General features: G+C 47.4%; 1 protein-coding gene across 1 annotated transcript in view; it reads right to left on the reverse strand.

Annotated features, from left to right (window-relative positions):
- LOC137433375 (contactin-associated protein-like 5) overlaps positions 1-16,272 on the reverse strand; it is a 229,552-nt gene extending 213,280 nt beyond the window's left edge. The window contains exon 1 of the mRNA XM_078785231.1: positions 16,088-16,272. Coding sequence (XP_078641357.1) covers positions 16,088-16,095 — 8 coding nt within the window. The 5' untranslated portion in view covers positions 16,096-16,272. The remainder of the gene's footprint in view (positions 1-16,087) is intronic.
- Positions 16,273-16,511: the final 239 nt, after the last annotated feature.

Raw genomic sequence — 16,511 nt, forward strand, 5'->3', positions numbered from 1 at the left:
CGCATTACACAATTATTTTTTCAATACCCGCATTACACAATTATTTTTCAATAAAGCCCGATGTGGCACGTTGTCTCTTAAGATACTTTGTCTCGACGAGACAAGAGGAAGGAATGTCAAGTAGTAGATTTGTTATTGCCTAAAGTTCAGTTATAGACGTTGGGTGTTAATGTGTTATGATTTATATGATGTCTAAAAATGCTATTTCATAAAGTAAATAAAGGGTTTTTGCTTCGTTTTAGTTTTGGATGAGGAAAAGCTTAAAATGAGGTCATGCTGAACAGATTGTATACGTGTGCTTTTTTCGAGGCTGGTCGTAAAACCACGCCCACATGCGCTTGTTTTTTTGCGTAATGCAAGTAGAATGACATGAACCTATCGTTAACTATATATATTTTGTTTTAATCTCAGCAAACGCATGACTCTGTATAAACATGCTTTGGATTACTCATGTACACAAACCCATAAAATATATGGGTTTGTTTGGCTAAGCATACACTCTTCTCTTTGTGAGTTACAGTTCTGTTTTCTCGGAGCCCAGAAAAACAATTGATAAGGACGGGCTGACTCCCCCGAATGATAACGGTGGGAGGAACCTCTCCCAGTGTTGTTTGTTCCCTCGGAGATTTCCTGATAAAACGTGTCCCTATATAAATGGACTGGGAATCAATGTGTTTTCAGGAAGGCTTGACGTGGCATGTTCTTGCTGTAGATTGCTGTAGACGTCGGCCTCCTCCGGATCCGTATAAGTTGGTTATTAATAAAGCTGCGCCATTTTTCAGGCTATTTGTGGACTTCTTTTGCAAACGAAGAGCTGATTCACCACACCGGGAGTGTTGATTTCAGTGTACCGCGAGTGTTGATTTCAGTGTACTGTGAGTGTTGATCTCAGTGTACAGTGTGTTGATTTCAGTGTACCACGAGTGTTGATTTCAGTGTACCGCGAGTGTTGATTTCAGTGTACCGCGAGTGTTGATTTCAGTGTACCGCGAGTGTTGATTTCAGTGTACCGCGAGTGTTGATTTCAGTGTACCGCGAGTGTTGATTTCAGTGTACCGCGAGTGTTGATTTCAGTGTACCGCGAGTGTTGATTTCAGTGTACCGCGAGTGTTGATTTCAGTGTACCGCGAGTGTTGTTTCAGTGTACCGCGAGTGTTGATTTCAGTGTACGGTGAGTATTGATTTCAGTGTACCGCGAGTGTAGATTTCAGTGTATGGTGAGTGTTGATTTCAGTGTACTGCGAGTGTTGATTTGAGTGTACCGCGAGTGTTGATTTCAGTGTACCGAGAGTGTTGATTTCAGTGTACCACGAGTGTTGATTTCAGTGTACCGTGAGTGTTGATTTTAGTGTACCGCGAGTGTTGATTTCAGTGTACGGTGAGTGTTGATTTCAGTGTACCGTGAGTGTTGATCTCAGTGTACCGCGTGTTGATTTCAGTGTACCGCGAGTGTTGATTTCAGTGTACCGCGAGTGTTGATTTCAGTGTACAGCGAGTGTTGATTTCAGTGTACCGCGAGTGTTGATTTCAGTGTACCGCGAGTGTTGATTTCAGTGTACCGCGAGTGTTGATTTCAGTGTACCGCGAGTGTTGATTTCAGTGTACCGCGAGTGTCGATTTCAGTGTACCGCGAGTGTTGATTTCAGTGTACCGTGAGTGTTGATTTCAGTGTACCGTGAGTGTTGATTTCAGTGAACCGTGAGTGTTGATTTCAGTGTACCGCGAGTGTTGATTTCAGTGTACCGTGAGTGTTGATTTCAGTGGACCACGAGTGTTGATTTCAGTGTACCACGAGTGTTGATTTTAGTGTACCGCGAGTGTTTATTTCAGTGTACCGCGAGCGTTGATTTCAGTGTACCGCGAGCGTTGATTTCAGTGTAGCGCGAGCGTTGATTTCAGTGTACCGCAAGTGTTGATTTCAGTGTACCGCGAGTGTTGATTTCAGTGTACCGTGATTGTTGATTTCAGTGTACCGTCAGTGTTGATTTCAGTGTACCGCGAGTGTTGATTTCAGTGTACCGCGAGTGTTGATTTCAGTGTACCGTGATTGTTGATTTCAGTGTACCGTCAGTGTTGATTTCAGTGTACCGCGAGTGTTGATTTCAGTGTACCGCAAGTATTGATTTCAGTGTACCGTGATTGTTGATTTCAGTGTACCGTCAATGTTGATTTCAGTGTAGCGCGAGTGTTGATTTCAGTGTACCGCAAGTGTTGATTTCAGTGTACCGCGAGTGTTGATTTCAGTGTACCATGATTGTTGATTTCAGTGTACCGTCAGTGTTGATTTCAGTGTACCGCGAGTGTTGATTTCAGTGTACCGCCAGTGTTGATTTCAGTGTACCGCCAGTGTTGATTTCAGTGTACCGCGAGTGTTGATTTCAGTGTACTGTCAGTGTTGATTTCAGTGTACCGCGAGTGTTGATTTCAGTGGACCGCGAGTGTTGATTTCAGTGTACCGTGAGTGTTGATTTCAGTGTACTGCGAGTGTTGATTTCAGCATACCGTGAGTGTTGATTTCAGTCTACCGCGAGTGTTGATTTCAGTGTGCCACGAGTGTTGATTTCAGTGCACCGTGAGTGTTGATTTCAGTGTACCGTGAGTTTTGATTTCAGTGTACCGTGAGTTTTGATTTCAGTCTGCCGCGAGTGTTGATTTCAGTGTACGGTGTTACCGGGTCCTCGCCTTACCTCTGGTCTCGGTAGACCTCCAAACCCTGAGGGGGTCCCCGGCAGAAAGATGTGTTATCCTTGGTTGAAATCGAGCAAATAATGAAACCCTCAATGGAACCAGCAAAGGAAACAGTCAAATCAATAATGCAACCACACCAGGTTATGAACAAACAATAATATTTTAGAAATCACACAAGAAGAGCCATACAACAATGGGGGCAATCACCCCTACTATCAAATCTTACGGTGGTAACCTTATCAAGCCCCTTAACCCCAAAATCACGGCACCTCCCCAATGTCTCTGCACCCCTTCAAGGTGAAGTCCCAATGTCTCTGTACGCTCCCGCGATCGGGGAGTCAAGGCCCGATCAAAGTCAATTGAGGCGTAGGCGATCGAGGCGACCCCGAGGTCACGTTGTTCAGCACCCAGCAATACAGCGGTGGAACGGAACCTCACAAAGACGCGCTCTGACGTACACGTTTGCGGTTCAAGCAGCGAGCCTCCGTATAATTCTCAAGTGCCCTTTCTGGTACAGCCGTCCCCGGCAAACCACCGGGGAATAATGCCCAGCCGACACGACCAAACCCGGTTCACTGCAGGTTGCTCGCGTGGCGAAGATGGCGGACGGCTTTCACTCCAACCCGGGCTTTGAGGCCAGGATCCTCCGGAACCTCAATGAGGATACCCGACGACACAGGCTCCACGCACTCCGGCGATATCTCTTATCGCCCAAACTTCCCTTCAAGGACGCAAAGTTCACTCACACTGTACGTCGAACGCTCGGTCCGGAGCTTTAACAACCACGTCTCTCAACGATCCCCGACCGCCTCTTCTTCCTCGCCCCACCTTTTCCGGTCACGATCCGGATTTCCGGCCACATTTTACCAGGAGCGCTTTTACATCTTTTAACTATAATAACCCTTTCCCTTCAACCACAATCACCAGAATACTTCGAACCAACAACAATAATCATAACAACAATCATTAGGGCCGAATCCGTAACACTTCCCCCCAAAAGAAAGAAAGTTTGAACACAGCGAAAACTTTCTTTGCATGCCCTCTTTAAACAAGCAAGAGTAAATTCACAACGCAAATCAGCAATCCCCGTGGGCAACAATATTCAACCTTTCCCGAAAATAAAGCAACAAAATTTTACACAACCCCAAGAGCTTTCCAAAGTTAATTCCCTCTGGACCAAGCGTCAACAACGACATTGTCCCGGCCCCTCTGATTTTTACTTCTAGTTTCTCTTGAATGAAGGTTAAGGGGTTGTGATCAAAAACCCCAAAGGCCAGCAAATCTATAGCACTTTCCCCGGGAAGCCGAGGTGAAAGCCAGGTTCCAGGGTGGTTGGGTGGTGAGGCCTGGAAGTATTCACTACATGGACGCCTTTCGGAACGTGGAGTTCACGGTTAGTCAGGGGAGGAAAGTTCACTACATGGACGCCTTTAGGAACGTGGAGTTCACGGTTAGTCCGTGCAGGAAAGTTCACTACCTGGACGCCTTTAGGAACGTGGCGTTCACGGTTAGTCCGTGTAGGAATCTTGGCTCGGCGGCTCCGCAGCATTCAGTGCTTCAACTTTTCCGGACTCCTAATAATTATGGTGGGACCACTTGTCACAGTAGTCACCTGACTGGCGGTCTCCTTCTCGGCCACTGCTCTGATAATCCTTCCTTCGGGAGCTGTCATAACTCTGGAAGCCTCCATAATAATATCGCTTGCAGCCACCACCACTACTACTCCGTGGTCCTCCTCTGTAGCCCCCTCGACCCCTAGGAAATGCCATCCCTGCTGTGATGATCCGACCCTCCAACTCCTTGCTATGCAGATCCTTTTCTGCCTCTCTGGCGTCCTTGCGTTTTCAAACGTGACAAAGCCAAACCATCTTGACTTTCGTGTCTCCCTGTCTTTTATCAGCAGCACCTCCAAAAGCAGTCCATAGTTGCTGAAGGCAGACTCCAAAACATCTTCCTTTGTTTTGAAGTTCAGTCCACCTACAAATAACTTGCTAAGCTTGTCGCCATCCCTAACTGGTGTGGTGTTATTTTCCCTACTGGGCTTTTTAACAACCATCGGGTTACCATAAACTTGACCACCAGCCAAATCATTCCCGATAACCACCGATACTCCCTCTACAGGAAGCGTGGCTTGCAAACCGACGGTGACCGGTCCTGACACCAAATCGGACTCCAAATGGATGACATGAAGTGGAGCACTAACACAGCCACCAATCCCCTGTAAACGAACACTATCCCCAGTTGCCGTCTCCTCGGACCATGGCAAGATGCCTTCAAGCATTAAAGATTGATGTGCTCCTGTGTCCCTCAATATCCTAACCGGTCTCCGGTTAGTCGAGGCTCCATCCAGTGACACAAACCCCTCGGAAATAAATGGTTGGTATCCCTTTTGAGGGTGATTTCTCACAATGGCCATCGCATTTGGAGTCGTACTAGTCGAACTCCGCTCCTGATTTTCCCTTCCCAGAGCATAACAGTTGGACATCCAGTGTCCAGGTTTATGGCAAAAGGTGCAAGTAGGCCCGGAGGAGAACCTCGTGGTCTGCCAAGGCATGGGGGCGGTGGTCTGCCTCGAGCCCCCCGGACGATAGGTCTGTCCTGGAACCGCAGTCTTCTGATTTCTAGAAGTCGTGGTGTCAAAGTGGACGTCATTTTCCTCCCGAGGCCGCCCCCATGGATTTTCATTCTCCGCCCCTGATGTACCATAGCTCCCCTGGCTAGGTCTGGGTGAGAAGTTCGGTTTGTGGCACCCCATCCTGTGTGTTAAGGCATAGTCATCTGCCATGGTGGCTGCCTCATACAGCTTTGGTACTTTCCTTTCCTCCAGATGAACTTTAATGTCCTCGTGGACACAATGTTGAAATTCCTCCACCAGGATCAATTGTCGCAATAGTTTGAAGTCTTTCCCAACTCCTTTTGAATCACACCACCTATCAAACATGGTTTCCTTCACTCTGGCAAATTCCACATGGGTCTCACTCTCCCTCCTCCTGGCATTCCGGCATTTTTGCCGGTAAGCTTCCGGGACCAATTCATAGGCTTTGCGAATGCGTTTCTTCAATACCTCGTAATCTGCACATTGGTCAATCGGTAAAGCTGAATAAATCTCTTGAGCTTTACCCACCAGAACACTTTGCACTAGTATGGACCAGTACTTCTCAGGCCAGTTTAACTGTCGAGCCACTTTCTCAAAGTGTGCAAAAAACTTGGCTACCTCCTTTTCATTGAAGGGTGGGACCAGCCTCACATGTCTGCCAACATCCCAGGTGTTCTGACTAGGTGTCGAACCAGTCAGCAGGGATGGTACCTCTCCCCGTTCTCTCATTAACTCCAGCTCCTTGACTTTAATTTCCTGCTGACGCGCCAATTCACGGTCCTTTAACTCCCTTTCAGCTCTTCTCTCCTCTGCTCCGAGTTCTCTTGCAGCTCTCCTTTCCTCTGCTTTTTTCTCTTCTAACCTTTCCTGGAGTCTCTTTCCTGTGCTTTTTCCCTTTCCTGGCTCTGTAATTGCATCACCAGTTTCCGGAGCTCCACATTTTCTTGCTCTTCTGGTAACCAATCCCAGGCTACCTCTTCCCATGCTTCTAATCCCACCTTTGATTGTATCACCACTGTCTGCAACTCTGCCTTCTTCATATTAGTTCGGACCTCCAAGCTAAAATGTTTGGCCAATTTCCAGAGGTCCGATTTTACTAACGCTCTGAACTGTGCTTCACTAGGGGTCACTGTAAACTTCTCTGCGTCAAACTCCACAGTGACTACTGGTAACACCTGTTAACCTTCACACAAGAAACTTTTTTAACAAAGAAAAAAAATTATTATTATTATTTTTTGTTGTTGGTTTGTTTTTGGAAAAAATTTGGGAATGTTGGGAAAAGTTCCAAATTTGGGAATTCTGGGAATGTTAGGGAATTCTTTCCCGGACTAAATTTAGGAATTTTTATATCCCGGACGCAGACCCAATTGCGAGCCCACGAATATCAATTGGACGAGCCCCCAATTTCTGTTACGGGGTCCTCCCCTTACCTCTGGTCTCGGTAGACGTCCGAACCCCGAGGGAGTCCCCGGCAGAAAGATGTGTTATCCTTGGTTGAAATTGAGCAAATAATGAAACCCTCAATGGAACCAGCAAAGGAAACAGTCAAATCAATAATGCAACCACACCAGGTTATGAACAAACAATAATATCTATCTATAATTCCAGTAATCTCTGTTTGTACGTTTGTTTGTCTGTGACCGCTGTTTCTCGACAACCACGGGTCCGATATACTTGAAACTTGCCAGGTATATTGCTGGGGACCCGAGGATGTGCCTTTTCAAGGTTTTAAATTAATCGGAGAAGTACTTACCGAGCTATGTCCAAAAAACGATTCAACCAATCAGAGAGCAGCGAGCTATCACGTGTGCCGAACGTGGCGATCAGACTCTGCCTCGGACGGCACATTTGACAGCGTATTCATTTATTTCACGTTGGAAAACTATGTTGCCGTTAAACTATGTTTTAAAACGAATTCAAACTGCGATTAAATTAAAACGATTCATCGTAACTGCGATTTGCGAACTTCCGGACAGTGAAGACTTCATTTCCGGCAGCAAATCACAGAACGCTTTGTTGCGTAGGCGTGGCCGATGTGAGAGCGAGCGGAGCTGAGCGCGTTACGAGCTGACCGCCATTACGGTTCGTAATTCGATTTCTTATGCGCATTATTTCTCCCAATTCAGTCAGAGCGAAGGGCGGAAGCGAAGAGCGTTGTTTTTTTTGTTTACGGGCGTACGGGCGGGGTAGAGCGTACGGGTAGCGTTTTTTTTTTTTTTTGGCAAGGAACGGGCACCCACGTACGGGCAATGCCCTAGTATTAGAAATCACACAAGAAGAGCCATACAACAATGGGGGCAATCACCCCTACTATCAAATCTTACGGTGGTAACCTTATCAAGCCCCTTAACCCCAAACTCACGGCACCTCCCCAATGTCTCTGCACCCCTCCAAGGCGAAGTCCCAATGTCTGTGCGCTCCCGCGATCGGGGAGTCAAGGCCCGATCAAAGTCAATTGAGGCGTAGGCGATCGAGGCGACCCAGAGGTCACGTTGTTCAGCACCCAGCAATACAGCGGTGGAACGGAACCTCACAAAGACGCGCTCCGACGTACACGTTTGCGGTTCAATCCGCGAGCCTCCGTATAATTCTCAAGTGCCCTTTCTGGTACAGCCGTCCCCGGCAAACTACCGGGGAATAATGCCCAGCCGACACGACCAAACCCGGTTCACTGCAGGTTGCTCGCGTGGTGAAGATGGCGGACGGCTTTCACTCCAACCCGGGCTTTGAGGCCAGGATCCTCCGGAACCTCAATGAGGATAACCGACGACACAGGCTCCACGCACTCCGGCGATATCTCTTATCGCCCGAACTTCCCTTCAAGGACGCAAAGTTCACTCGCACTGTACGTCGAACGCTCGGTCCGGAGCTTCAACAACCACGTCTCTCCACGATCCCCTACTGCCTCTTCTTCCTCGCTCCACCTCTTCCGGTCACGATCCGGATTTCCGGCCACATTTTACCAGGAGCGCTTTTAAATCTTTTAACTATAATAACCCTTTCCCTTCAACCACAATCACCAGAATACTTCGAACCAACAACAACAATAATAACAACAATCATTAGGGCCGAATCCGTAACAATGGTGAGTGTTGATTTCAGTGTACCGCGAGTGTTGATTTCAGTGTACCGCGAGTGTTGATTTCAGTGTACCGCGAGTGATGATTTCAGTGTACCATGGGTGTTGATTTCAGTGTACAGTGGGTGTTGATTTCAGTGTACCATGGGTGTTGATTTCAGTGTACCACGGGTGTTGATTTCAGTGTACCACGGGTGTTGATTTCAGTGTACCACGGGTGTTGATTTCAGTCTACCGCAAGTGTTGATTTCAGTGTACCGCGAGTGTTGATTTCAGTCTACCACAACTGTTGATTTCAGTGTACAGTGGGTGTTGATTTCAGTGTACCACGTGTGTTGATTTCAGTGTACCACGGGTGTTGATTTCAGTGTACCGCAAGTGTTGATTTCAGTGTACAATGGGTGTTGATTTCAGTGTACCATGGGTGTTGATTTCAGTGTACCATGGGTGTTGATTTCAGTGTACCATGGGTGTTGATTTCAGTGTACCACGGGTGTTGATTTCAGTGTACCCTACATCTGTGTACATCTAAAGGGGCACCCTACATCTGGCAAATAAAATCAATTTACTTCTTCATGCAGGTTCCCTCCCCCCCCCCCCCTTCCCACGCCTCCTCCCCCCAAGCCCTCTCCCTCCCACACTTCTCCCTGCTCTCAAATGTTGTGGTTGTGTGCTTCCCCTTCTCTCCCCATCTTGTCTTCCGCTCCCTCTTTTTGTATATTTTGTTTGTCTGGTTGATTTGTTTGTGAAATAAATGTTAGCTCTTTCACGAGCCTCGATTCAGTATACAAAAAAAAAGGAAGAAAAAAAAAGGTATGAGTCAAATTGGCGCCCCTTTTTATGAACTTTTCTAGAGCATTACTTGGTTCCTCCTTAGAACACAAGGGTAGTCCAGCATGCACACGAGATTTTTTGAGTGTCCCATATTTTATGTTGTTTGGCATTTTCTATAAGCTATGGAATGTCCCTTATTTTCTCTACTTTGCCACATGGCACTTACCCTTATATAAAGGGGCCTTTTCTATGCACCTGGCATTTTACCCAAGAATACCTTTTTTGTGGGGCAACCCTTCCCTCCTCCCATCCCCACCCTAACCCTCCAGTAGATCCCTTTAGGCCCCAATTTTTTCATGCCGTTAACAAAATTTAGTTCCAACATACCAAATATCATTTGTGCTAGGTTTGGTCACAATCCCATCAGCAGTTTCTGATGATGGACGAACTGATGGATGGACTGATGGACGGCTGGACTGATGGATGAATAGATGAACTGACGGATTGATGGACGGATGAACTGACAGATGGACGAGAACGGACAGATGGACTGACGGACGAATGGACGGACAGACGGACGAATAGATGGACTGACGGACGAATTGATGGACTGACGGACGAATGGATGGACTGATGGACGAATGGATGGACTGACGGACGAATGGATGGATTGACGGATGAATGGACTGACGGACTAATGGATGGACTGATGGACAGGCAGATGATGCGCCATCATCAGAAGATCCCCGGAACTGCGTTCCAAGTAAGCTAACACGAGCACAGCATGTTCTAAACCAATCAGATTTGAGAATTTCACAAGCCATGCCGAGTAAAGCAGCGTGAAGGCACCATTTTGTTCAATTACAATACGGTACACAGGTGTTCTGCAAGAAAGATAAATAAATAATGTTTCCCTGGAAGCCCTCACTTTTCAACGTCATTGTCTTTTCGTGAGAAACAGATTCCAATTTGAACTTTCCAAGCAGCATCGGCGTCAGCATGGAGTGGGCAATGGAAAAGGAATCGACCTGTTTGAGTAATTACTAAACAAATGAATATTTAACCAAAAGAATAATTACAATGTCAGGAAATTTGTGGTGGAACACACACGCTGGGGATTTTGTGCTGATGATCAATCAGATGACAATGAGCATGACGTCATGTAATTGTGTGACATTCAGGTAAGAGATGACAAATGACGTCAAACTGAGGTGGCAGCTCTTCTGCGAGTGTCCCGATTAAATCAGGCTCCTTAATTACAAACGTCTATCTGCTTTGGACCAAAATGTCCACAAATAATGAGAGTACTGTACCTGTACCTGCACCTGTTACAGATCAAAAAAGGGAATTCCGCACACACTGGTTAATCCCATACACTGACAATGTAGAAAATTCCTTTTCCAATTTGGGACACCTTTTCACATTATCCAAAAGTCAATAAGATCGATGACTATTTGAAAACGCAGCAGGAGTTGTTTCTTTCATCCTCTATTTCGTATCCCGGTTCATCGAATGCTCCAGAACAGGCCGCAGATGGACCCCTGCGGACCAGGGACCAGGGACCTCCTACACTGTCAGGAAGAATGAACAAATCACTGGGGAAATGAGTTTGACACAAATCACTGGGAAAATGACACTGACACAAATAACTGGGAAAATGACACTGACACAAATAACTGGGAAAATGACAGTTTGACACAAATCACTGGGAAAATGACACTGACACAAATAACTGGGAAAATGACAGTTTGACACAAATCACTGGGAAAATAACAGTTTGACACAAATCACTGGGAAAATGACAGTTTGACATAAATCACTGGGAAATGACACTTTCAGATACAAATCACCGGGAAAATGACAGTTTAACACAAATCACTGGGAAAATGACAGTTTGAGACAAAAAACAGTGGGAAAATGACACTTTGACACAAACCACTGGGAAATGACACTGACACAAATCACTGGGGAAAATGACAGTTTGAGACAAAAAACAGTGGGGAAATGACAGTTTGATACAAATCACTGGGAAAACGACAGTTTAACACAAACCACTGGGAAATGACACTTTGACACAAAAATCACTTCAGTGATTCAAATGGTTGAGGAATCCGCGAGTCCGATGGTTGAGGAATCCGCGAGTCCGATGGTTGAGGAATCCGCGAGTCCGATGGTTGAGGAATCCGCGAGTCCGATGGTTGAGGAATCCGCGAGTCCGATGGTTGAGGAATCCGCGAGTCCGATGGTTGAGGAATCCGCGAGTCCGATGGTTGAGGAATCCGCGAGTCCGATGGTTGAGGAATCCGCGAGTCCGATGGTTGAGGAATCCGCGAGTCCGATGGTTGAGGAATCCGCGAGTCCGATGGTTGAGGAATCCGCGAGTCCGATGGTTGAGGAATCCGCGAGTCCGATGGTTGAGGAATCCGCGAGTCCGATGGTTGAGGAATCCGCGAGTCCGATGGTTGAGGAATCCGCGAGTCCGATGGTTGAGGAATCCGCGAGTCCGATGGTTGAGGAATCCGCGAGTCCGATGGTTGAGGAATCCGCGAGTCCGATGGTTGAGGAATCCGCGAGTCCGATGGTTGAGGAATCCGCGAGTCCGATGGTTGAGGAATCCGCGAGTCCGATGGTTGAGGAATCCGCGAGTCCGATGGTTGAGGAATCCGCGAGTCCGATGGTTGAGGAATCCGCGAGTCCGATGGTTGAGGAATCCGCGAGTCCGATGGTTGAGGAATCCGCGAGTCCGATGGTTGAGGAATCCGCGAGTCCGATGGTTGAGGAATCCGCGAGTCCGATGGTTGAGGAATCCGCGAGTCCGATGGTTGAGGAATCCGCGAGTCCGATGGTTGAGGAATCCGCGAGTCCGATGGTTGAGGAATCCGCGAGTCCGATGGTTGAGGAATCCGCGAGTCCGATGGTTGAGGAATCCGCGAGTCCGATGGTTGAGGAATCCGCGAGTCCGATGGTTGAGGAATCCGCGAGTCCGATGGTTGAGGAACCGCGAGTCCGATGGTTGAGGAATCCGCGAGTCCGATGGTTGAGGAATCCGCGAGTTCGATGGTTGAGGAATCCGCGAGTCCGATGGTTGAGGAATCCGCGAGTCCGATGGTTGAGGAATCCGCGAGTCCGATGGTTGAGGAATCCGCGAGTCCGATGGTTGAGGAATCCGCGAGTCCGATGGTTGAGGAACCCGCGAGTCCGATGGTTGAGGAACCCGCGAGTCCGATGGTTGAGGAACCCGCGAGTCCGATGGTTGAGGAACCCGCGAGTCCGATGGTTGAGGAATCCGCGAGTCCGATGGTTGAGGAACCCGCGAGTCCGATGGTTGAGGAACCCGCGAGTCCGATGGTTGAGGAACCCGCGAGTCCGATGGTTGAGGAACCCGCGAGTCCGATGGTTGAGGAACCCGCGAGTCCGATGGTCGAGGAACCCGCGAGTCCGATGGTCGAGGAACCCGCGAGTCCGATGGTGGAGGAACCCGCGAGTCCGATGGTCGAGGAACCCGCGAGTCCGATGGTGGAGGAACCCGCGAGTCCGATGGTCGAGGAACCCGCGAGTCCGATGGTCGAGGAATCCGCGAGTCCGATGGTGGAGGATTCCGCGAGTCCGATGGTCGAGGAATCCACGAGTCCGATGGTCGAGGAATCCACGAGTCCGATGGTCGAGGAATCCACGAGTCCGATGGTCGAGGAATCCACGAGTCCGATGGTCGAGGAATCCACGAGTCCGATGGTCGAGGAATCCACGAGTCCGATGGTCGAGGAATCCACGAGTCCGATGGTCGAGGAATCCACGAGTCCGATGGTCGAGGAATCCACGAGTCCGATGGTCGAGGAATCCACGAGTCCGATGGTCGAGGAATCCACGAGTCCGATGGTCGAGGAATCCACGAGTCCGATGGTCGAGGAATCCACGAGTCCGATGGTCGAGGAATCCACGAGTCCGATGGTCGAGGAATCCACGAGTCCGATGGTCGAGGATTCCACGAGTCCGATGGTCGAGGAATCCACGAGTCCGATGGTCGAGGAATCCACGAGTCCGATGGTCGAGGAATTCACGAGTCCGATGGTTGAGGAATCCACGAGTCCGATGGTTGAGGAATCCACGAGTCCGATGGTTGAGGAATCCACGAGTCCGATGGTTGAGGAATCCACGAGTCCGATGGTTATGGAATCCACGAGTCCGATGGTTGAGGAATCCACGAGTCCGATGGTTGAGGAATCCACGAGTCCGATGGTTGAGGAATCCACGAGTCTGATGGTTGAGGAATCCACGCATCCGATGGTTGAGAAATCCACTGGTCCAATGGTTGAGGAATCCATGAGCCCAATGATTGAGGAATCCACAAATCTGATAGTTGAGGAATCCACGAGTCCGATGGTTGAGGAATCCACGAGTCCGATGGTTGAGGAATCCACGCGTCTGATGGTTGAGGAATCCACGAGTCCGATGGTTGAGGAATCCACAAGTCCGGTGGTTGAGGAATCCACGAGTCCGATGGTTGAGGAATCTATGAGACTGATTGTTGAAATATCTACGGGTCCGATGGTTGAGGAATCTATGAGTCTGGTTGTTGGGATATTCCGATGGTTGAGGAATCCACGAATCCAATGGTTGAGGAATCCACTAGTCCATTGGTTGAGCAATCCTCAATTCTGATGGTTGAGGAATCCATGAGTATGATGGCGAGTCCGATGGTTGAAGAACCCATGAGTCCAATGGTTGAGGAACCCACGAGTCCAATTGGTTGAGGAATCCACTAGTCCGATGGTTGAGGAACCCACGAGTCCGATGGTTGACGAATCCACTAGTCCGATTGTTGAGGAATATATGAGTCTGATCGTTGAGATATCCACGAGTCTGATGGTTGAGGAATCCACGAATCCAATGTTTGAGGAATCTACAAATCCAATGTTTGAGGAATCTACAAATCCGATGGTTGAGGAATCCACTATTTCGATGGCTGAGGAGTCTTTGAGTCTCCTTTTCCAGGAATGCTCAATGGAACCATTTTTGATTACTAATATAACAGCTCTGTGTGGAAAGACTTGCAGGTGTACTTTTATTGGCCCATTATCTGATTATATAATGTCTACAGAGTGGCCACAAAGTCCCTATGCATAATAGTGTGTCCTCTGTTACTTATTTGTTTTCTCGGTACGGCTTCAGCATGATGGACACCAGTGAGTACACAATAGAAGAGAGACTGATTACTTGTGTTCGGGTTCATGACCGCGCGCGAGAAGGAGAAAGTTTTGAAGACATAAGGACAAGATTTTCGCAGAGGTTCGATAAGCCAGCTCCGACGCGCGACCCGATGCGGGCATGGGAGAAGAAGAAGGCTTTTTCAACAGAAGTATCCTTGATTTGACTTGATTTCGAGCAAGGCTCTTCTGCAGCGATTTCCCACCATTAAATCAAGGCGAAGCTTATTTTTTTTGGATGAGTGTGCTATTTACCTCAGCAATCGATCCAGGAACGTTTATTTTTGGTGCAAAGAAAATCCTAATTTTTATGAGGAAATTGAACAGCATCCTCCTCATGTCATGACGTGGGCAGCAATTTCAGAAAATCACTTGATAGGGCCATATTTTTTCGATACAAGTGTCAATCACACTGCTTATTTGAACATGCTTCAGACATGGTTTGTTCCACAACTGCGTGAGAGGTCTCGAGGCAACAGCTATCCTGCAACAAGATGGTGCACCAGCACATTATGCTCTCACAGTTAGAGAATATCTCGATGACAAATTCAGTGAATGATGGATTGGACGTGGATCTGAGATAGTGTGGCCTTCTCGAAGTCCAGACTTAACAACATGTGACAACTCCCTTTGGGGCATTGTGAAAGAGGAAATTCTCATCTCCACCTAACAACAGTTGAAGACCTCAAAACAGCTGCCAGGGGCTGCTTTTATGACCTCCAATCCTTAACATGGAAGATGATGTCCAGAAGAACCTGGAGAAAAATTCAAATTTGTGCGTAGTATGGAGGGGAGCATACAGATAAATTATAACTAAATTCTAACTGTGTGCATAGGGACTTTGTGGCCAATCTGTATAAGCTGATAAAAGATTTAATTGGTGTGTGTTAAGCCTAAATGTCATTTGTAGATCTGGTCATTATTTCGTCTGGCAGTCCATCCATAACTCATAGCTTGACGGTGATGTCCATGTCCCGCCACCAGATGATTGACAGGGATGTACCATCAAGTGAGACAATTAATCTACAAACTTTACATGCTGTTTAAATGGAGTATATTGTATGCAGCTTGAACTTCATGGCCCATTTGTAAAATAAAATCGACTTTCGTTCATGGAAAATGCGTTGCGTTGCTTGGAACTCATGAATGAAGAGTATGAATCATGTTTTACAAAATAAGAGTTTCTGTTACAAGCTTGGAAAAGTGCAGCGATGAACAATTTTGAAAATATTTTACACTGTCCCTCATTTTATCCTGTAAAAAAAAAAAATCCACTTAAATCCTCCCACGAAACAACTCAAGGAACCTCCACTATAAACCCAGCACTGCAGGCAGCGGCATTCAATCACGAGGTTAGCACGAGAGCATCCAGGGAGGTCCACTTGGGCACAAAGCAAAGTGGGGCCCACACTTCAAAATGGGTTAGAATTTTGCTTTTTCAAAGTAGGTAATCAAATTACAACTGAAAGTTAGAGTTTGAAAGCAATCAATAGTTCACAAAAAACATAATGGCACCTGCCTCGCATGACTAAAAGTCCAAGCATTTTTGCACGGCCTTGTGCACTTCCAAGGCAAGTTTACGGATTTGATGGATTTCAGTCAAAATCATGGATTTGGACTCTTGGATTGCCCTCACCTCTGCACCGCACAACGGCCTGTTGTCATTTGAGAAGGTAACGGATTGCCCTCACCTCCACATCGCACAGCAGCTTGTTGCAAGTTAAGAAGGTAACGGATTGCCCTTACCTCCACATCACAGAGCAGCCTGTTGCAAGTTGAGAAGGTAACGGATTGCCCTCACCTCCACATCGCACAGCAGCTTAAAGCACCTTACTCCTTCACATAAATATCTGTGGGTCCTTTTGTCCCGACACCAGCTCGACAGGCTCAACGGACATGTCCAATTGCTGCCGTCTCCCAACAGCAGCGATGACATTTTATTGCCAACTTTTCAGGTTTCTATCAATTGTTAACACCATAATTATTTATTTACTTCAATGGAGGCTTGTAAAAGTTGCAGCAATCGTCAGACTTGTTGACAAGTTCGAAAGATGGTGGTAAACAGATACGGTTCCTATCCCTTTGAGCCATCCATGTAGTTTGATGCACTCACAGTCGGTGTACCTTTATAATGAAGACATTTTGTTCAAATTGAATCGAGAATTCTTGC

Source organism: Myxine glutinosa, chromosome 10, assembly GCF_964187855.1.
Source record: "Myxine glutinosa chromosome 10, kmMyxGlut1.1, whole genome shotgun sequence".
Classification (NCBI taxonomy): domain Eukaryota; kingdom Metazoa; phylum Chordata; class Myxini; order Myxiniformes; family Myxinidae; genus Myxine; species Myxine glutinosa.